The 17,012-nt window shown below is 43.2% G+C and overlaps 1 protein-coding gene across 1 annotated transcript; it reads left to right on the forward strand.

Annotated features, from left to right (window-relative positions):
• Positions 1–5,623: 5,623 nt before the first annotated feature.
• LOC142399166 (uncharacterized) lies at positions 5,624–16,573 on the forward strand. Its single transcript, XM_075483660.1, has 19 exons — positions 5,624–5,757; positions 7,256–9,442; positions 10,078–10,210; positions 10,328–10,448; positions 10,547–10,651; positions 11,814–11,907; positions 11,997–12,152; positions 12,347–12,400; positions 12,766–12,866; positions 13,026–13,154; positions 13,268–13,322; positions 13,397–13,466; positions 13,613–13,743; positions 13,825–14,054; positions 14,235–14,297; positions 14,560–14,761; positions 14,951–15,049; positions 15,179–15,367; positions 16,092–16,573. Exons 2-19 carry the CDS (start codon positions 7,565–7,567, stop codon positions 16,308–16,310), a joined length of 4,029 nt encoding a protein of 1,342 aa, XP_075339775.1. The 5' UTR covers positions 5,624–5,757; positions 7,256–7,564; the 3' UTR covers positions 16,311–16,573.
• The last annotated feature ends 439 nt before the right edge of the window (positions 16,574–17,012 follow it).

Consider the following 17,012-nt stretch of genomic DNA (forward strand, 5'->3'; position numbering starts at 1 on the left):
ATTAATAGTACACTTCAGCCCATGCTTTAAAACGCCTATTCCAAAGAGGCTGAGACCATGTGTAAACGAAAACAGAATGCATTGATTTTCAATTCTCAGAAGAAGAAAAAAAGTGTCTTCACATTAGAAGACAGAAAACAGTGAGATATGTTACTGTCTCGTGAAAAACATTTGTACATCTCGAATTTGACTGCAGCAATTCGTCTCAAAAGGATGCTACAGTTGCTGGACTTGTGGGGGAGAAAACGTAGTCCTAGTCATGTCTGATAGAGGTGTTTTGTCATATTTTGCATATCATTATGCAAGTCAAATGCTTTTAATTGGTGAAAGATTTGAAAAAAAGAAAAGAAAAAGAGTCAAATGCAGGCAGACTAGTCCAGCATCTGTACTCTTCAACTATGAAGCCGTGCTTTTGACATAGAATCAGTATGCGATTTACATTGCTGAAATATATACAATGCCTATTCTGAAAAGATGCTGTCTTTTCCGGAATGCATCTTTTTATTGCAGCATAATGCTGCAATAAAACCTGTATATACCACTCAGCATTTGATTATGTCTCTCCAGATGTGCAAGTTACCATTTCTATTAGCACTAATGCACCCCCATACCATCAGATATGCAGGCTTTTGAACTCAGTGTTAATACCAAGCCAAACAGTCCCTCTCATCTTTATTTCGGGGGGCACAGTGTCCATGATTTTTTTTTCATTAATTTCAAATGTATTCTCGGACCACAGAGCAGTTTTTTTTTTCTTTGCATTGGCTTTAAAAGTCAAATGAGCCCAATTTCTTTCTTTCTGTTTTTTTCTTATATTCAGTAATACAGATTAACACATTTGCATTTGAATAAATACTCCAATGTCATTCATTTTTTAATCTCTAAAAGGATGAAACTACAAGTGGAAGAAAACTATTTGGACCGCTGGCATAAATAATGTGGGGAAAGGAGACCCAGAGACCCCACTGAGTGACCTTTAAGAAAGTCAGCTCACAATGCATCATTGATCAACTCAGCCACCCGGAGGCAAAAATGGTCGCTCACAGCAGCTTTAAAATCAAACATGTAAGCAGTGATTTGCACAAAGTGGAGCGTAGGGTGAAAACCAGTCCACAAAGCAGAGGTTTTTCAAACTGAGACAGCAGGCTTCCTCTTAGATCAAATTTTACACTCACTCTCGCTTTTCGCTTAGTAGGTTAAATTCCTGGTTGCCCATGGGATAATGATTATGTTGTTTGCAAAATGCAAATGTATCGGTAATGCATCGAATGTATTTGTTTGTCCTTCTGATAACAAACGGAATATTTCCTCATTAATCATCCACCGAGCCTTCCCTGAAGCAGCTTGGAGGCCATTAGGTCAGCTCGATGATTCAGTGCCGGGACATGCAGTGTTTTCAAACATAATCTTGCAAATATTGACCCATAATACTCTTAGAAATTCTGAGATCAAGAATAGTTACGTACTGTGACTGGTGATTGTGCAATCTCTTCTTTGGGGTAAGTCCAGCCAGTGTTTTGAAGCTCTGGACCTGAACCTGATAACAGGAAGCACCTCTGCCTCTCTGTCATCACTTTGGTTGAGACAAAACAAGTGAACATGACGTTGCTCTGTTGTTTATTCACCACCTCCCTCGGGGTATTCTTCGAAGTTACATTGCTGCGAGTGTAAATCCATTCAGTGTCGTGGAGCACAATGGAATCTGCATACACAGTCAGTTTCAGTGCCATAGGTCATCTTCTGATGCACTGTGGGATAAAGCTGTGATGTGTAATAAGGGGAGGGATACAGATTAGGGCTGGGCCTAATCGGTGGTGGCATTACCATGCATGTGCTTCAGAACATTGAGCCGGGGCATCGTGATGCCCGCCGCCTCGGGGTTGAATATAATTCAAGTGTAATAAAGAAGTACCACAAATGCCAAGGAAACAACAGAGGGGAGGAGAAGCTGTACATTAGCAGCTTCACAGCATCCGAGTAGTTCGGTCCGTCAGGACGTAGATGTAGACGTCCTCATGACAAATGGAACATCTCCCCAAACTTAATACAAATTCAGGCCATTTTAAACAAATGTGATCAGAAATAACTCTTACGAACTATCATAATATTACAAAAGCACCAGATCATAAAGTATGTCTCAACACCTGGTCAAAAATAGTTTGACAATATTTCTATTTTTGACCACAGTCGCCAAACATCATGATTGACATGGGAGATGGGAAAACACGAGGAGCCAAATCAGAGTATTGTCGGTATTAAGCCAGCCTAATGAGGCAAGATGGCATAAATAAGCTGCGCATGAAGACTGCCTCTGTATTCCATGGCCTTTAAACTGCTGTAGCCTTGAAGGATCCTCGCGCAAAATTACGTATAAACAGCAACATAGAGGCCATCTTTTCACTCGCTCTCCTTCAGCCCAACTGATGAGCAGGAAGCGGGAGCAGCAGAGATGCAGCCTGTCACCAGGATGACTGCAGCAGCAGCAGCAGAAGAAGGACGGGAGGATGAAGAGGAGCAGGGCGGTTATTTCCAGTGCATTCCTGAAAACGGGAAGAGGACAGCGGAGAGGAGGGAAAACAAGGGGAACAAGAGGAGTTTTTGATTTACCCGTGGTCAAAAAGAATGTGCGGCCAGACAAACGGAGGTGGACCTGAACCGTTTGTAACGGGATGAATGAGACATGACAGACGAGAATTGCTGCTTCATCACAAACTCCTTTGTATTAGATGTTCTTTTTCTCTCCTCACCTAGCACCATGACAACACTGAAGTTTTTAATTCTGCCGCATCAGGTGGAAAACATCTGCATGTACGCACCTGTTGCAGTTACGTGTGTGTGTGGATATTTACGCCTGCCTCCCTGCATTTGTTTGAAATGGCCACACAGCATGCACGACTGTAATACCGGAGGGTGATTGAGCAAGTTTTCTCCAGACTGTTACAGTGAAGTGTGTTGGTGCCAGCTGTCTCCACCTTTAAATCCCACGAGGGCTTATGTGCTATTTTTAAGATGTTTCTTTGTTCAGAAAAAAAAAAAGTGAAGTGAAGCCTAAATAAAACTGGATGGAATAAACAAAAAACAAAGTCACAGAGTCACAGGAGCAGATGTATCTAAACAAATTATTTGTCCATTTGAGGCCTGTGCAAGACCAATTGAAACCCTCCTTCTAAAACACATCCCTGTATGCTGTGGAATAGTTTTTACAGTTCACCCCGACATGAACTGAATTCATGAGGTCACACACTCATCTGCACACAATTATCACTGATTTTCTCTCTACATGTGCAGTACACATGTCTAAACACAAAGTGGCAGCATCATTGTATATTAATTAATATCTGCATCGCACGTTTCGGCTATAAAAAAAAAAAGCACCACTTAGGAGTCAAGTCGAACTACTTCATGGCATATGTACTAAGTTCCTGCAAAGCTGAATTTTTCCTCCTTTAAACTACCGGCTTGTGCATTCAACCCAGCTGTGTGCCGACGAGAGAGAGAGAGAGAAAGAGAGAGAGAGCGAGAGAGAGAGCGTGAGCGTCTGCATTTAAATGTTCATGAGACTGAGTAATTTCCCTGTGGAAGTTAGAATCTGGAAATATGGTTGACTGCACAGATGACCATATGCGTCTTGACCGCCTGCCAAATGCTGCCCACAAGAAAAAAAAAAAACGCTCATGCACGCACCGATATCATCAACTATGAGACAAAATATTCAAATTTCATATTTCAAATTTGGGTCTTTGAAGTCACAAAACTGAAAAGAAGTGGTTTGTTAAAACAGGATTCAAAGGTAAAATCAGCCTCAGGCCGCACAGGGGCAGGATTTCTTTTACATATCCGTATTCTTACATACCGATATATTAGGTTTATACAAATATAGAACTCACATTTTACTATTTCACCAGCAACATTAGGTCATCTTGAATTTGATGGAAATAACATGCCGACAAAAAGAGAAAAACTAGGGGTTCTAAGGAGCAACATCTGGAAGAACGTGTTGCAACTAATCAGGTAAATTGCCAACAGATAACATGATTGGGGATTTAAAAAAAAAAAAAAAAGAGCACCTTGGAGAGGCAGATCCTCTCAGAAGTAAAGATGGGCACAGCTTAACTCGTCTGCAAAAACCTGCATGTGCACATTTTTGAGCAACTTCATAATGATGCTCTTCAATGCAAATGTGTGAAGACTATGCATTTTCCATGGTCTGCTGTAACTAATACCACCAAAAGAATTCAGTGAATCTGGACGCATCTAACACCCATCATTTCTGGTCGATATGCAGTACACTCATTCACCACTTTATTAGCAACACCTGTGAAATGCAACGTGAGGTTGAAAGGTCTGACAAAAAGTCTTAGGGGTTCGTCCAGCCTCGAAAGTCCCTAGAAACCTGTGACATCTGTGGCAAGCAAGCCCAATCCATAAAACCCTATCCCACAACCCATAAGGCTCAAAGTATCCAACGCTAGCATCCCCAGGACCACACACTCCAGGACACGGCCAGACACTCAAAAATGTCCTTTGTCCATGTCCTGACTGGTCCGAGCTCCGTTAGGAGAAGAAGGGGAACCAACTGAATATTGGGCAGGCGGTCATAACGTTAAGGCTAACCATTTTGAAGCATTTGAAGTCAGCTTCTTCTGAAACCCCATAGGGGATTGCAAGGAATATGTGTTAGCTTGTAACCCGTCTTCCGTATTTAAATAGAAGCCCTGGCAGGGACTTGTTCACTCTCGTTTGCTTCACAAACTGGGAATAGGCTCATTGTACGGCCCCTCCTTCACTCCTCCTGCAACACACCGGCTTGATACCATGACGTTTCACAAACCCAGACATGATGGCCCCGTTTTGATATGACTATCACAGTCTCCAAATATTGGAAAAAAAATAATAATAATTAACAAGAGAAAAATCATGTAGACTTGGGGAAGGAGGTATAGAAATTGAATTCTCTAAAGTCTAGGGGACCTGTTGCTGGTGGTAGAGAGAAATTAAAGGCTATGTTTACACACACAACGATCCATGTATTTCTTATCTTTTTTTCACATCCTTCACAAGGAATTCACTTTTATTCAACACCGCATGTCAAGCCTGTGATTTACTGCGAGGCTCCACTCATGACCGTCTCTCACTGCCTCTCACATTTAAGTTCATTCAGTTGCCTCATCTGCTCTCCCTCCTTCTCCTTTGTGCAGCTTCTACCTCTCTGAACTTTACTTTTCCACCCACCTCCACGTTATTCCTTCGAATTTTTCTCATCTCTGCGTCGATTCACTGTCCCTCCTTCCCTCCCTCTCACGGTTAGCCTCATTCAGAAGGAGGCTTTTGTGATTGGCCAGTATTTATATCAAGTAGGTCCCAGTGCCACCTGGGACAATGGTCTCCAGTCAGATCCAGGTCACAGCGAGCAGAACCATTCTTCGGCTCTGCGTGGATCAGTCCAGTCCAGCGGAGTCCAGTCCATCTGCAAGAGAAGCTAGCCTCACAGACAGACAATAGGTATTGGACCTACTCACCCACTGCACTGGCATATACACACACACACACACACACACACAGGCAGGCAGACACATAAATCAGCAGGTGCTGCATCACTGCTTCGGTTTGCCTGGCACACAGGTAGACAGTGGGAGATTTGGCTGGCTGCACTAACCTGTATCATGCACACAGGGGAAAAAAAAACATTCACATGAGGCTTGCCTCTGAGCCCCGGAGATGTGGTATGGATATCTACAGGCTGGGAGACAGTTAAAGGTAAGCGGATGTGCCAATGACCTCCATCCTTCAGAAGAAGTTTAGGTTGCAATGTTCTATAGAGCTATGCTGTCAAATGTGTCCACTTTAGAAAGACAGGCAGAAAAAAAAGGAGGAAAGCAGTGTATGTTATGATAGACAGTGTGATTAGCACAATGCTTGCTTCACAGTGGTCATTTTAAACTAATTTCAAAACTGAACTGTCAAATACGAGAAAGGCTGCAACAAATAAGTCGCCTAAAGGACTCCTTTCTTAAACGTAAATTCATTACAAGATGTCTCTGTTACTATTAGCTCTTCAAAGGAAGGCTGCCTTGGTTCAGTGCTGGTACCCACTCACCACCACCGTTTCACAGTTACCGGAGTAGTTTACACAGGATTAACCAGGGGATAATCCATTTACAGTATTTAGAGACATGAGTCGCCATCTGTCTGTATTTATCTCAGCGAGAGAGCCGCCACCGCCGTCTGACTGCCCACAGACAACCCTGCCACGGTACCACCAAACTGTCGACATCAGAGTAAGAAAATAGCCATATTTATATTGTACAACTTGATTATTTCGCTAACCTTCCATTGAACCGCGCGACCTTTAAACTGCGCGCGCAGTTCAGAACGGTCGGAGAGATTTGCTACCTTCATACGCTGTCGTAAAATTCCATTTTGACCCCGTATTTATTTATTTATTTATTTTTATTATTATTTTCTGCTCCAGTTTTAGTCGGAAGTCTCATCGCCCAGTTTGAAAGTCATGTCAAACAGACGGGACCGACCTCTTGAACATGCCGTGCGCTTACAACGAAAGGAATGAGCAAAGACATCTTATTAAGGTTAAGTTGATTTATCTAATTAACTTAGCAAGTTGGATAAACAACAACAGTTTGCCTCACATTTGGCACATCATTTCTGAAGCTGAGCAACATGAGGAGCGAAATCACACTGCTGTTCTTTTACAAGAGTGGTGTAAAAATGCGTTTATATATATATATATAATGCGTTTATATATATATAGATAGATAGATAGATAGATAGATAGATAGATAGATAGATAGATAGATAGATAGATAGGCTATAGATAGATACTACGTGACTTTGTCCTCCCCCACTTTTCCGACGGCACATGAACGCACACTTAGCCGGTAATTGTGAATACCTGCGTCAGGTAGATGGGTCCTGCCGGCTGCGTTTTGGATTTTTATCATATTGGTGACTAATGTAAACCGTCCAAATGCACAGTGAGTTTGATTATTAATAAAGAGAGATAACTCCACTTCTGGCAATACGTGAACTGCATAACAGTTGGTCTCAGTTGTAACAGAGATTTTATTTTTTATTTTTTTTGTCGGCTTCAAGGAATCTAATTAGGGTTCAGACGGTGTTTGCGAAACAAATCAAGAACTCCCCTTGGAGGAATCTTTCATTTGTGACCCGTTTAAAACTGTGCCTGTTCACCTAAATGATTGTATTGTACTGCCCTCTTCTTTCTCCACTGTTTTAGGAGTAGAGGTGATGACGAAGAGAAGAATCTAAATCCAAGGACAGCTAATGACAAAGAGGTTCCAACACCGAGAGCTCTTCTGTTCTCTGCTGTCATCAGACGACTGCTGTAAACGTTTGAAACACCAGCTTTATTGTAAAGCATTCCTTGCCTTTCTGCAACCATTCCACGGTACCAGCAATTTGTCAAACGTTGCCTACCTGCTCAGCACTTGCCCAAGTGCTTTTATTTTTTTTTATTGTAGAAAAAAAAGCCTGGTCCTCAGCTTCTCCACGGTTTTTTCTCACTTCAAAGAGGAGTTATTCCCCGATGATGCGGACAGACATCAGAGGCCGAAGTGCCTCACCTCACAGGATTACTTATAAGTCTGACTTCCATGCTATCAAATGCTCATTTGACACTGGGGCTTGTTTACAGTCGGGGACCAAAACTGTTGCTGCCACTCAACGCTCTGCTGTGCACCCAAACAAGCTGTTGTCCTGCTTGTCAGATCCCATAATGTCCCACACCAGCAGAAGTAGCAGCGCAGACAGCCGAGGAAGGATCCAAAGCACCAGGGGAACCAAGATCAGAGATAATATTTTTCTACAAATGGACAGCCAGCAATCACGACAAGATAGCGTTCCAGCCCTGAGTTCCTGCTCCACACCTCTCCCTCCTCCCTCAGATCTTAGCTTGCAACTCCAAACTTCTCCTTTCCCACGATCCAAACGTTCTGTCATCAGTTCCTCGTCTGTTATGAGCACTCTGACCAGTATCTCTACCCGAGAAATGTCTCTGCAGGAAAAACCCTCCAGAGCTGAGGGCAAAGTGGATATCGATAGAGCTGCTCTGGCTCAGAAGTTCTCCGTAACCCGAAGGTTGTTTGAGGCCAAGATGATGAAGGGTGGAAGGGGTGGAGGACAGGTATCAAAGCCTGTGATTGATAGGGGGAGCAAGGGGGCTGCGGATGGGAGAGAAGAGGTGGAAAAGGGGGAGGAGGCAAGTGGGGAAAAGAAGCACGCAGAGGAGGATGGGTTAGATAAAGACAAATCCATAAACCACATGATGAATATTTCTTTGCTGAAGCCTCATGCAGTGGCGTCAGCGACAAGGTGCCCTAAATCTCCAGCACTGGATGGCCCCAGGGACACGCCCAACAAGTCTCCTTCATCTCATGACATACATGATAAAACCACAGTGTCACAAACAGAGGAAGACGGGGAAGAAATAGCAACTCCTAACCCGTGCTCAGCTCCTGAGGCAACACTGAGGGCAGAACTAGTCAGCATAAAGAATGAGTCTTCAGAAAGTGACGAGAACGAGGCGGAGAAGGTGTCGAAGGAGAACAAACACTGGCTTAAGGCTGACATGGAAAAGCATACACACAAAGCTGCAGGAGAATGTGAGGAGGCCCTAGAAGATGATGTCTTTGAGGAGCCCACTGTGGAAACAACATCAGTACCTGTTTATCTGCTGGGAAACGGTGTGGACATCAAAGTAGTGGAAGATGGGCCAATCACTTCCACAGATCGCCAGAAGGAGTTATCAGAAGACATGCAATGGAAAAGAGTAGCTCAGGATGGTGGAGAACAAAGCGGGGACACGTATCAGCAGGTGAATGAACAATGGGAGGGTAAAAAGGAGGAGCAGAACAGACGGCTCACGGCACAAACTGAGAAGAAGTCGACGGAAGAAAAAGACAGCGGGGAGAAAAAGACAGACACCGGATTAGGGCAAAGTGCTGGAGAGGCTGAGAGGGTCGTGATGCAAGACGAGGGAAAGGCTGAAGGTGAAGAAGAAGACGCTACACAAAGTCAGTGGAAGGGTGGAAAAGAGGAGAGAGGTGTGGGAGAGGAAGGAACAACATCTGAGCTGAAAGAGGAGCCCGTCACTGAGGCGGTGAAACGTGCGGCACGCAGGATAAGTAATGATGGAACGGATGATGTAGGTGGCGGCAAAGACGACCAAACAGGCGCGGCAGTAATCTGTGGGATCGAAAACAAGGCTTTTGTGTACGATCAGGACTCTCAGTCAAATCCTGAGCTTTCAGCATCTCTAACACCGGGCCAGTTAAGCTGTCTGCATAGAGAAAACCCGCCTGTGTTTGAGGAAATTCCTGGTGTTCCCGAACTGGACTTTCAGGAGGATAAAGATGCACCTGAGGTTGCAAAGAGGAAAGTCAGCTTTTCTATGGCACCAATCAAGGTATGAATGTCTTTGTAAAAGAAAAGACATATAAATATGTATTTATATATTACAATTCCAGTGTCCCTCTTCTGCTTTCTTGTGAAAGCTCTTCATTTGACCTTTGTACGACCGTTGGTTCCAGCAGCTGTTTTGAAGTTAGCCCAAAGCCATGTTTCTAACCCATAAGGGAGGGCTGGAAAGCAAGATTTCACATGCCTGACTTTGTCAGCACCAGGCTTGGAGCTTCCTTTACATAAACACGCAGGGAAAAAATAATCTGGCGCGTTTGGTGTGAATCTGGATCGTAACAAACACTTGTAGTAGCAGTCAGCGGTGGTAACAGTAATGTCCCAAGGAAACCGTGTGTGAGGACGCTTTTTAGCGGTTCCATAATTATGCTTGTACAATATGCTCTCCGTAAGACTTTACACTTCCCGAGTCTCTCGCGTCTCACACTCTCATTGACAGATTTTCAGGCCCAAACAGCTTCCTTGTAGTGTCAATCTCTGCAGATGGTCCTGTTTACAGTTGGCTCATTTATTCGATATGAATTACATACAACAGCATTTTTTTAGCAGGCCTAATTTTGTCATCAGTGTTTATCTAAGCTGAGGCCAGTGGAGGATTTATTTACAATAAATGGTGTCTTTCAGGTGTACTGTACCTACTCCAATGCAGAATATGACCGACACAATGAGGACATCGACCCAGTGTCCGCTTCAGCAGAGTTTGAGCTGGAAAAGAGAGTTGACAGGATGGACGTTTTTGCTGTGGAAATAGAAAAGGGTTTGTATGTCTCGCCTGGTTTGCCTCTTATTGCTGAATGTCTAATCCAAAAATGAACAAAATCCCCGTGTCTCAACAATCTGCAAATAACAATCCTTTTTTCCCCACTGGCTCTAGGTGAGGATGGACTGGGAATCAGTATAATAGGAATGGGTGTAGGGGCTGACCAGGGACTGGAAAAACTGGGAATCTTTGTCAAGACGATTACTGAAGGAGGAGCAACACAAAAGGATGGACGGTATGCCTCCACATTTGTTTCCTATGTGTGCTGGAAGGTTGAATAAATGAACTATAACAGGATGACCTCTTTTGTCTGGATGTGTTCTCATGCGTTAGGATTCAGGTGAACGACCAGATAGTGGAGGTGGATGGTGTGACTTTGGTTGGAGTGTCCCAGCTATTTGCTGCCACAGTCCTTAAGAACACCTCGGGCCTGGTCAAGTATGTAACCGTGAGGTGTCGGTGCTCACGCTTTTTTGCTTTTCTTCAGGCAGTAGGTTTGCTTTGTCTTGATGGGTGCGGACTCTTGTCACGTTGAATTGTTTCCTGTAATGTTCTTTCGCGCCACTTCTATGAACCGAGCTGCAGCTTTGGAAGAATGGCTGAGCACACAGTGTTTACCACTTTCATTGTGATCACAGTGCAATTTTGGCTTTTTATCGGATGCGTCACTTTTTTAAAACTGTCAAAAAGATTAATCGCCGTGCCTTCTAAGACTTCTAACAGTTTGCTACAGAATTGAAGTTATTTAAAGATCAAACAGCGGTGGTGTGGTAAATATAACTTTTCCTGCCTATTCTTTCCCTAATGTTTTTTTTTTTTTTTTTTTTTTTTTTAAAGGAACATCTTTTTTTATAACCGCGCAAGACAAACAGCAATATATGTAGCGGAGGGACAAAGAAAATAAAATAAAAAGTAAACGCTGTTCTTCTGTGAGGGGCGTTTCACTGAAACGGTTTCAGTCCAGTTGTCGTTTGAGGGGATTGTTCTTTGCGATTAAGGGGAGAAAAAAAAAGCCATTCTCTGTGAAAGCCTTTATTGTAAAATAAACAGTTACGCATACAATTAATTCCTGTTAAAAAGAATTCTGAAGAATACACTACAGTATATTCAGATAATCCTCCAATCATTCAAATATTGATTAAAAAAAATCTAATTAGAGATAGTTTTTCCTGTACAGATTGTCCAACCAAACATTTGTAAATGTGATGCTTTCTCTCATTTTGAATGTATTTTCAAAGGACATTTTAATTTATTTTTGAATTTTGCACCCGATTCTCGTCACAGCAGGGAAATCGCAATACACTTAGGGGAGCTGCTGCATTTTTAAATGCTAGTTCATCGTTTTACAGGGTCACTTGATGGAACTGAACCACTGTTAAAACCGCATGCGTTTCCTCTACGGTGACAAGTCTCAATGTCCGCCTCAAAATGTCAGGTGTGCACACTGCATTGATTTCAATTTGGGATCATTAACATCATTTGCAACACTCGTGCTTCACATTTAGAGAAGTCAGAATGTCTGCTGTGTGGGCGATCTGAGTGTGTGTGGTAAGGGAAGAGATTGCTCACAGCTGTGATTGATTTGTGTTTTCTGCTGCAGGTTCTTGATTGGTCGAGAAAAAGAGGGGGTGGAGAGTGAGGTGGCGCGGCTGATCAATGAGAGTCTGGAAATGGATAAAACAAAAACCAAAAAGGTGTGCTATCCTAAAGGAGAGGTGGGGTTGAGTCATCCTAAGAAAAACTTTGATTCTATTGTGCTGCTCCTCTGTGTCTACATATGAAGAGAGAAAGCAGGAGCAGTGCAGATGAGGACAGTGAGGATAATATGTCAGAGAAGGGATCAGTCACTGAAGATGAAAAAGAGGAGGACGATGAAGAAGAGGATGCGTCTGTTTTGTCCAGTCTGGACAACTACCAGCTCTGTCTCAAATACCAGCAGGTACTCTCTCTGAATTAAAAGTCTCAAAACAGAAATTCTCTTACAAGCACATATTTACAATGTAAGGGAGGTGGGGGATTTTAAGGCTTACAATTTCTTTATATTGTCAAGGAAAATCTTTGTCCTTGATAAGAAACTGTACACCAAAACTCAACCATGTATTTGCTCTCCCTTCCATTAACTGTGTTTTTTAGCTTCAGTCAAAACTACGAAACAGAACAACCCAACTTCATCATGTGAAAGAGAAGGTAGGTCGCTCGTTGAACTTGAGATCTCACACACACACACCGGCAACTGTACTCACTGTAATAAACTACCATTGTTTCCAAATTTGGAAACATTCTGACCCATTTAACTGTGTATGAGATGGCTCGGTGTTGAGTTATTAGGACACGGACCTCGTTCCAGCTCTCCTCCACGTCAGCCCTGCTTTTCCTGCCTTTGCCTTGCTGTAATCTCCACTGTGACATAATTGGGCTGGTGAAAAAAAATCTGGCTATCATCACCATCACCATCTGTGTTCCTTCTTTGTGTTATTTCTTGTATCGCATTGTTTTCCCTGTCGCACCTATGCATTTGTAAAGAAATAATCACTTTGCCGTTTATCTGCCAGTTAAAGGCTTTGGAGAAGCGGCAGGCCTGTTGGGAGAGCCAGAGAGCTGAGTTGGAGCAGAGAGCAGAGGATGGAGAGGAGAAAGCTGACAAACTAGAGAAGTATGTTGGTGGAGACGCAGTGCTTCTTGACTACACACTATCCGTTTTGGTGTCATAACTGTATCCTGCCGATTTAAGAGGTTTAAAGCCTTCAGTCAACAGAATGAAGAGGATATTGTTGGTAAAGAAGGTGTTTGTGAAATTCTCTTTAATTATCAGATACTGGCAGGAGGCCCAGACGCTGTGCAGAGTTGTGAGCCAGCGACTGGCTGATGCCCAGAGCCAAACCGATAGCCTGGAGATCAAATACAGTAAGGCCAAGAGACTGGTCCGAGAATACCAGAGCAGGTATTTATGGAATCCTGTAAACCCTATGAGGCAGTATGAAATCACAAGTGTATTTTGTGAAATTGTGCAAGGGTGTTTCCCTCACGTTTCACTTTTTCAATTGTCTATTTCAGAGAAGAGGAGAGGGAAAAACAACACAGGGAGACTGTTGAACGGCTGCAAATCCAGGTGAGACTTCACAATCCCCTGTGGCTGTATGTCAAAGATGTGTCTCTGTCATTGTTTTATACTGTTTATCGCAGAGGGCACAGCTAGAGGGGAAAGAGGCTGATCCGGAGGGAATAATCCCCTCTGCAGACTCCTCAGTCTCAGGTAAGAATTTGGATTTTAACATTGGAGAGTTCTCCAGTGCTTTTGAAAAGTAATTAGTAGGGATCCAGAGATGAATGAATTAATTCAAAGCTGTTATATTTGACTATAATGTTCAGACCTCTTGAATGAAGCAATCTTTGTGTCAGACTGGTATATTCCAGTTCCTGATACAGGACGACTAGACTCGAGCGCTCACATAGCCAGAGCTCAGCTAGCTCAAAAGGCGAAGCGCCACCCACCTTCACGGGACAAACTCAGAGAGAGCTTCAGAAAACAGGTAAGACACAGTGATAAAAGATGTGACGGCGACCATGTTGAACTTGCCATTTCCATCCTGTCCTTGTGCTTTGTGTTGCAGCAGGAAGAAGTGGCCATAAAGCCCCAGGAGAGCCGATCGCTGCCCATTTTGACAACGGTCCAAAGTGGCAGAAGCGAGCTGCCCTGTACCACTTCGTTCTCTGCCCTTAGTCCACAACCTCCCACCACCTCCCTCCTAACTCCTCCCATTTTCATCATTGACACCGTCACGTCTTCGCCATGCAAATCCTCAGCGTCCAGAAAATCCAAACGGAAATTTCCCGACTTCAGGTGGAGGATGTCGGTCTTTTTCTTTCACTTATTTTGGATCATGATTCCTTTTTAGAATCTGTCTCGCTTTCCCCGTCATTCAGGGCAAACCTCTGGGCACTTGCCACAGTGGGAGAGGGCATTTTACAGGTGTCGTGCTCGTTTTCAGATTAATTAAAACGAACTCTTCGTTCTTTTTAGCGGCCTCCGCAAGTCTCTCAGCAAGAGGAGTGAGAAACGGAGCAGAAGTTCCATGAACAGTAGGTAAGGGTCAATCGGGCACAAAAGAAAATACAACTGACTTTTATCATTAAAAATGGGCTTTAAACATAAAATGTCTTCGAGTGGGGTATTAAAGACTCTTCAAAATTATTTCTACTTGCATGCTTTTATGTGAATTTTGAATTTGTTTATGGGGGGGGGGGGTGAAAAGCTTGATTACATTTTTTGCAAAATGTACTTTTTTTTTTTTTTCCTCCAATTTCAAAAGATTGCTAAAATCTCCCAACAATAAACTTGTCACCAGGGCATCGTGTGGTGATTTGATAGATGAGCCCACTGAAGTGTCTCCATCGGGCTCGGTCACCTCTATGCCCTCCTGCCTTCCCTTTCCCTGGTTTGGGGAGAGGGGGAGAGAAAAAGAGGAAGTGGAGAGGTGCAGGGAGAGGCTGCGATCTGTGTCCAGCAGCAGTTTGCCTTACCTGACCACAACTGGCAGAAGAGATCAGGTGAGAAAAGGGAGTTCTGATGGGTTTTTCAGCAGGACAGCCTAGTCCTATTTTAGCCCTTGGGGCTAAAACTGCCTCTAAATAACTCTTAAAGTGGAGATGGCAGTCCACTTTGAAATAAGTGCACGGCGAAGCATGTGGCAGATATGAAGTATGTAGGCAGCCCAGGACTCTTTCTGTTGGTTCCAGAGTATTGGATCGCCTGTGGGCAGCTCCAGCATGGTGGGCCATGTCTCTGATCACTCCCTTTCTGGACACTCTCACACTTGCACATTTTCCTCCTCTGAGGTGAGTCTGTCCTTTCTCCTTTTTCTGCATCCATCTTTCCCCGATGACCACTCTGTCAACAGTTTTCTGGAGTGCTATCTTTTTAGTTGCAGTTTCTATTCCTTTTTCTCTTTTCTGGTGTTTGGTCAGACTCTGGATGATTATCCAGTTCCCAACAATAACAACAATCGGTGGCAAAGCCGCCCGGTCTCGGAGTGGAACACCCAGCAGGTGTGTCTGTGGTTAAGCGCCATGAACATGGATCAGTACATGTCAGAGTTTACTGCCAAAGGAGTAAATGGGACACAGCTGGTCAACATGGACAATCAGAAGCTTAAGGTGAGGAAACTAATTTATGAAATATTGAAGCTCAGTTTAAACTTTTGTCATGTAGCATTTGATTTAAAAAAAAAAAAAAAAAAAAAAAAAAAATACTTTTAATTGACAACTTTTTATTTTAAAACGCTTATTTGTATTTAAAAGGTCATTAGACCCTGGGCTGAACCTTCCATGAAGTTTCATTCTAGGATCTTTTTAAACTCTCATAATCGAGATTTGAATATAGCCTGGCTGACGCGTCCACATCTCGATGAGATGGTGGTCTGGGAACTAGGTGTGCATTTTCTCGTATTTGAGGCGTGGTTTACGAATGCCTAGAGCCGTTTATTGGGCGCTACGAATGTCTATCAAATGGCGTCTGGTTCTTCCCATGCTGCTTTGCGCGCGATTCATAGCCAATTGTATCACTTATACCAGATGACGTATGTAGAGCGACAGAAATTCGACGTTGCTCTTTTTTAAAAGTAAACTTGCGTTCTAAGCTACTTAAAACACTTTCTAAGGCTGCATCGAACAGTAACGTTGTGTCCGCTGCCATGTTGGATTAACACTCTACAAGCTTCGGTGTCTGGCATAGACGTCGTCATCGTCTTGCTGCCCCCCGTTCTGTGATTGGTTCCCTAACTCAGGCAAAAATAGGCTGCCTTTGCAGTGTGAATGAAATCGCGTGCAAAGCAGCATGGGAATTCCCAGGCTAATTTGAATACTCCCTTTTTTCTGTCAGGCTCTTGGTGTGACCAGTCAAAGTGACCGGTCCGCCCTCAAGAAGAAGCTGCGGGACATGAAGAAAAGCGAGGAGAAAGAGCAGAGAAAAGAACACGGGAAGCTCGATGCAGAAAAGGAAGGTGAATTCAAGGAGAATGCGAGGATGATGGCGGACGACAAGTCTGTGAAAGAAATCAGACGCAGTGGCAAAACCATACGAACTGAGTCGCTCTTATAAAGGGAAGGGAGGGGGTTAGGGATGCATCACCAGCATGAGGGTCACACACGGAGCTAAATTCAAACCTTGTTCTATTGCACCAACAGAAATGGCCAGATGTACTCCGCAAATTCTGTTTGTCACATCTAAATAGGTTTTTGAAGATGCAGAGATTTGGATGGGATTAAAAGGATTTTCAAACTCGTATTCCAGCACCGAAGTTCAAACTAACAGCAGTTAAGTGTATTTCATTGGCAAGTGTGTGAGAATTACCCTTCGTACCATAATGTTTTTAATCATAAATTATTGTAGAATGGGTTTTAATTTGTGTGCCGATTGCTGCACTCAGGTATCTGCTCTAAATGTCTTTTTATGTGTTAATAAATAATTTAAAACTTTGTGCCGTTTTATATTCTCAGTCAACGTGGCCTTATTTACACCAGACACATTGAACACTTCAAAAAAATTTTATTTAAGAAACGAGGCTCTATTTTGCAGCCTGTGGTTTGGAAGTATATTTACAAAGGACATTCTCCACTTTCGCATAAGTAACAATATCAGCACAATCACGGGCACCTTTGAGTGCAAGAAAAATATAAATGTTTCAACTGTTTAAGCAGAGTTTTTAGAGGGGGGAGATGGGACTCTTTTAAAGTAATTGAAACTTAAGATTTCAGTACACAAGTCACCAGTGTATGCATTACATGACGCTTTGGCCTTTTA

Source organism: Odontesthes bonariensis, chromosome 14 (assembly GCF_027942865.1).
Source record: "Odontesthes bonariensis isolate fOdoBon6 chromosome 14, fOdoBon6.hap1, whole genome shotgun sequence".
Classification (NCBI taxonomy): domain Eukaryota; kingdom Metazoa; phylum Chordata; class Actinopteri; order Atheriniformes; family Atherinopsidae; genus Odontesthes; species Odontesthes bonariensis.

Coding starts and splice junctions, on each gene's coding strand:
- LOC142399166 (XM_075483660.1), top strand. CDS start 7,565: ATGATGCGGACAGACATCAGAGGCCGAAGTGCCTCACCTCACAGGATT. Junction 12,867..13,025: donor AAAGCTGACAAACTAGAGAA/GTATGTTGGTGG, acceptor TTTAATTATCAG/ATACTGGCAGGAGGCCCAGA. Junction 15,368..16,091: donor TGGACAATCAGAAGCTTAAG/GTGAGGAAACTA, acceptor TTTTTCTGTCAG/GCTCTTGGTGTGACCAGTCA.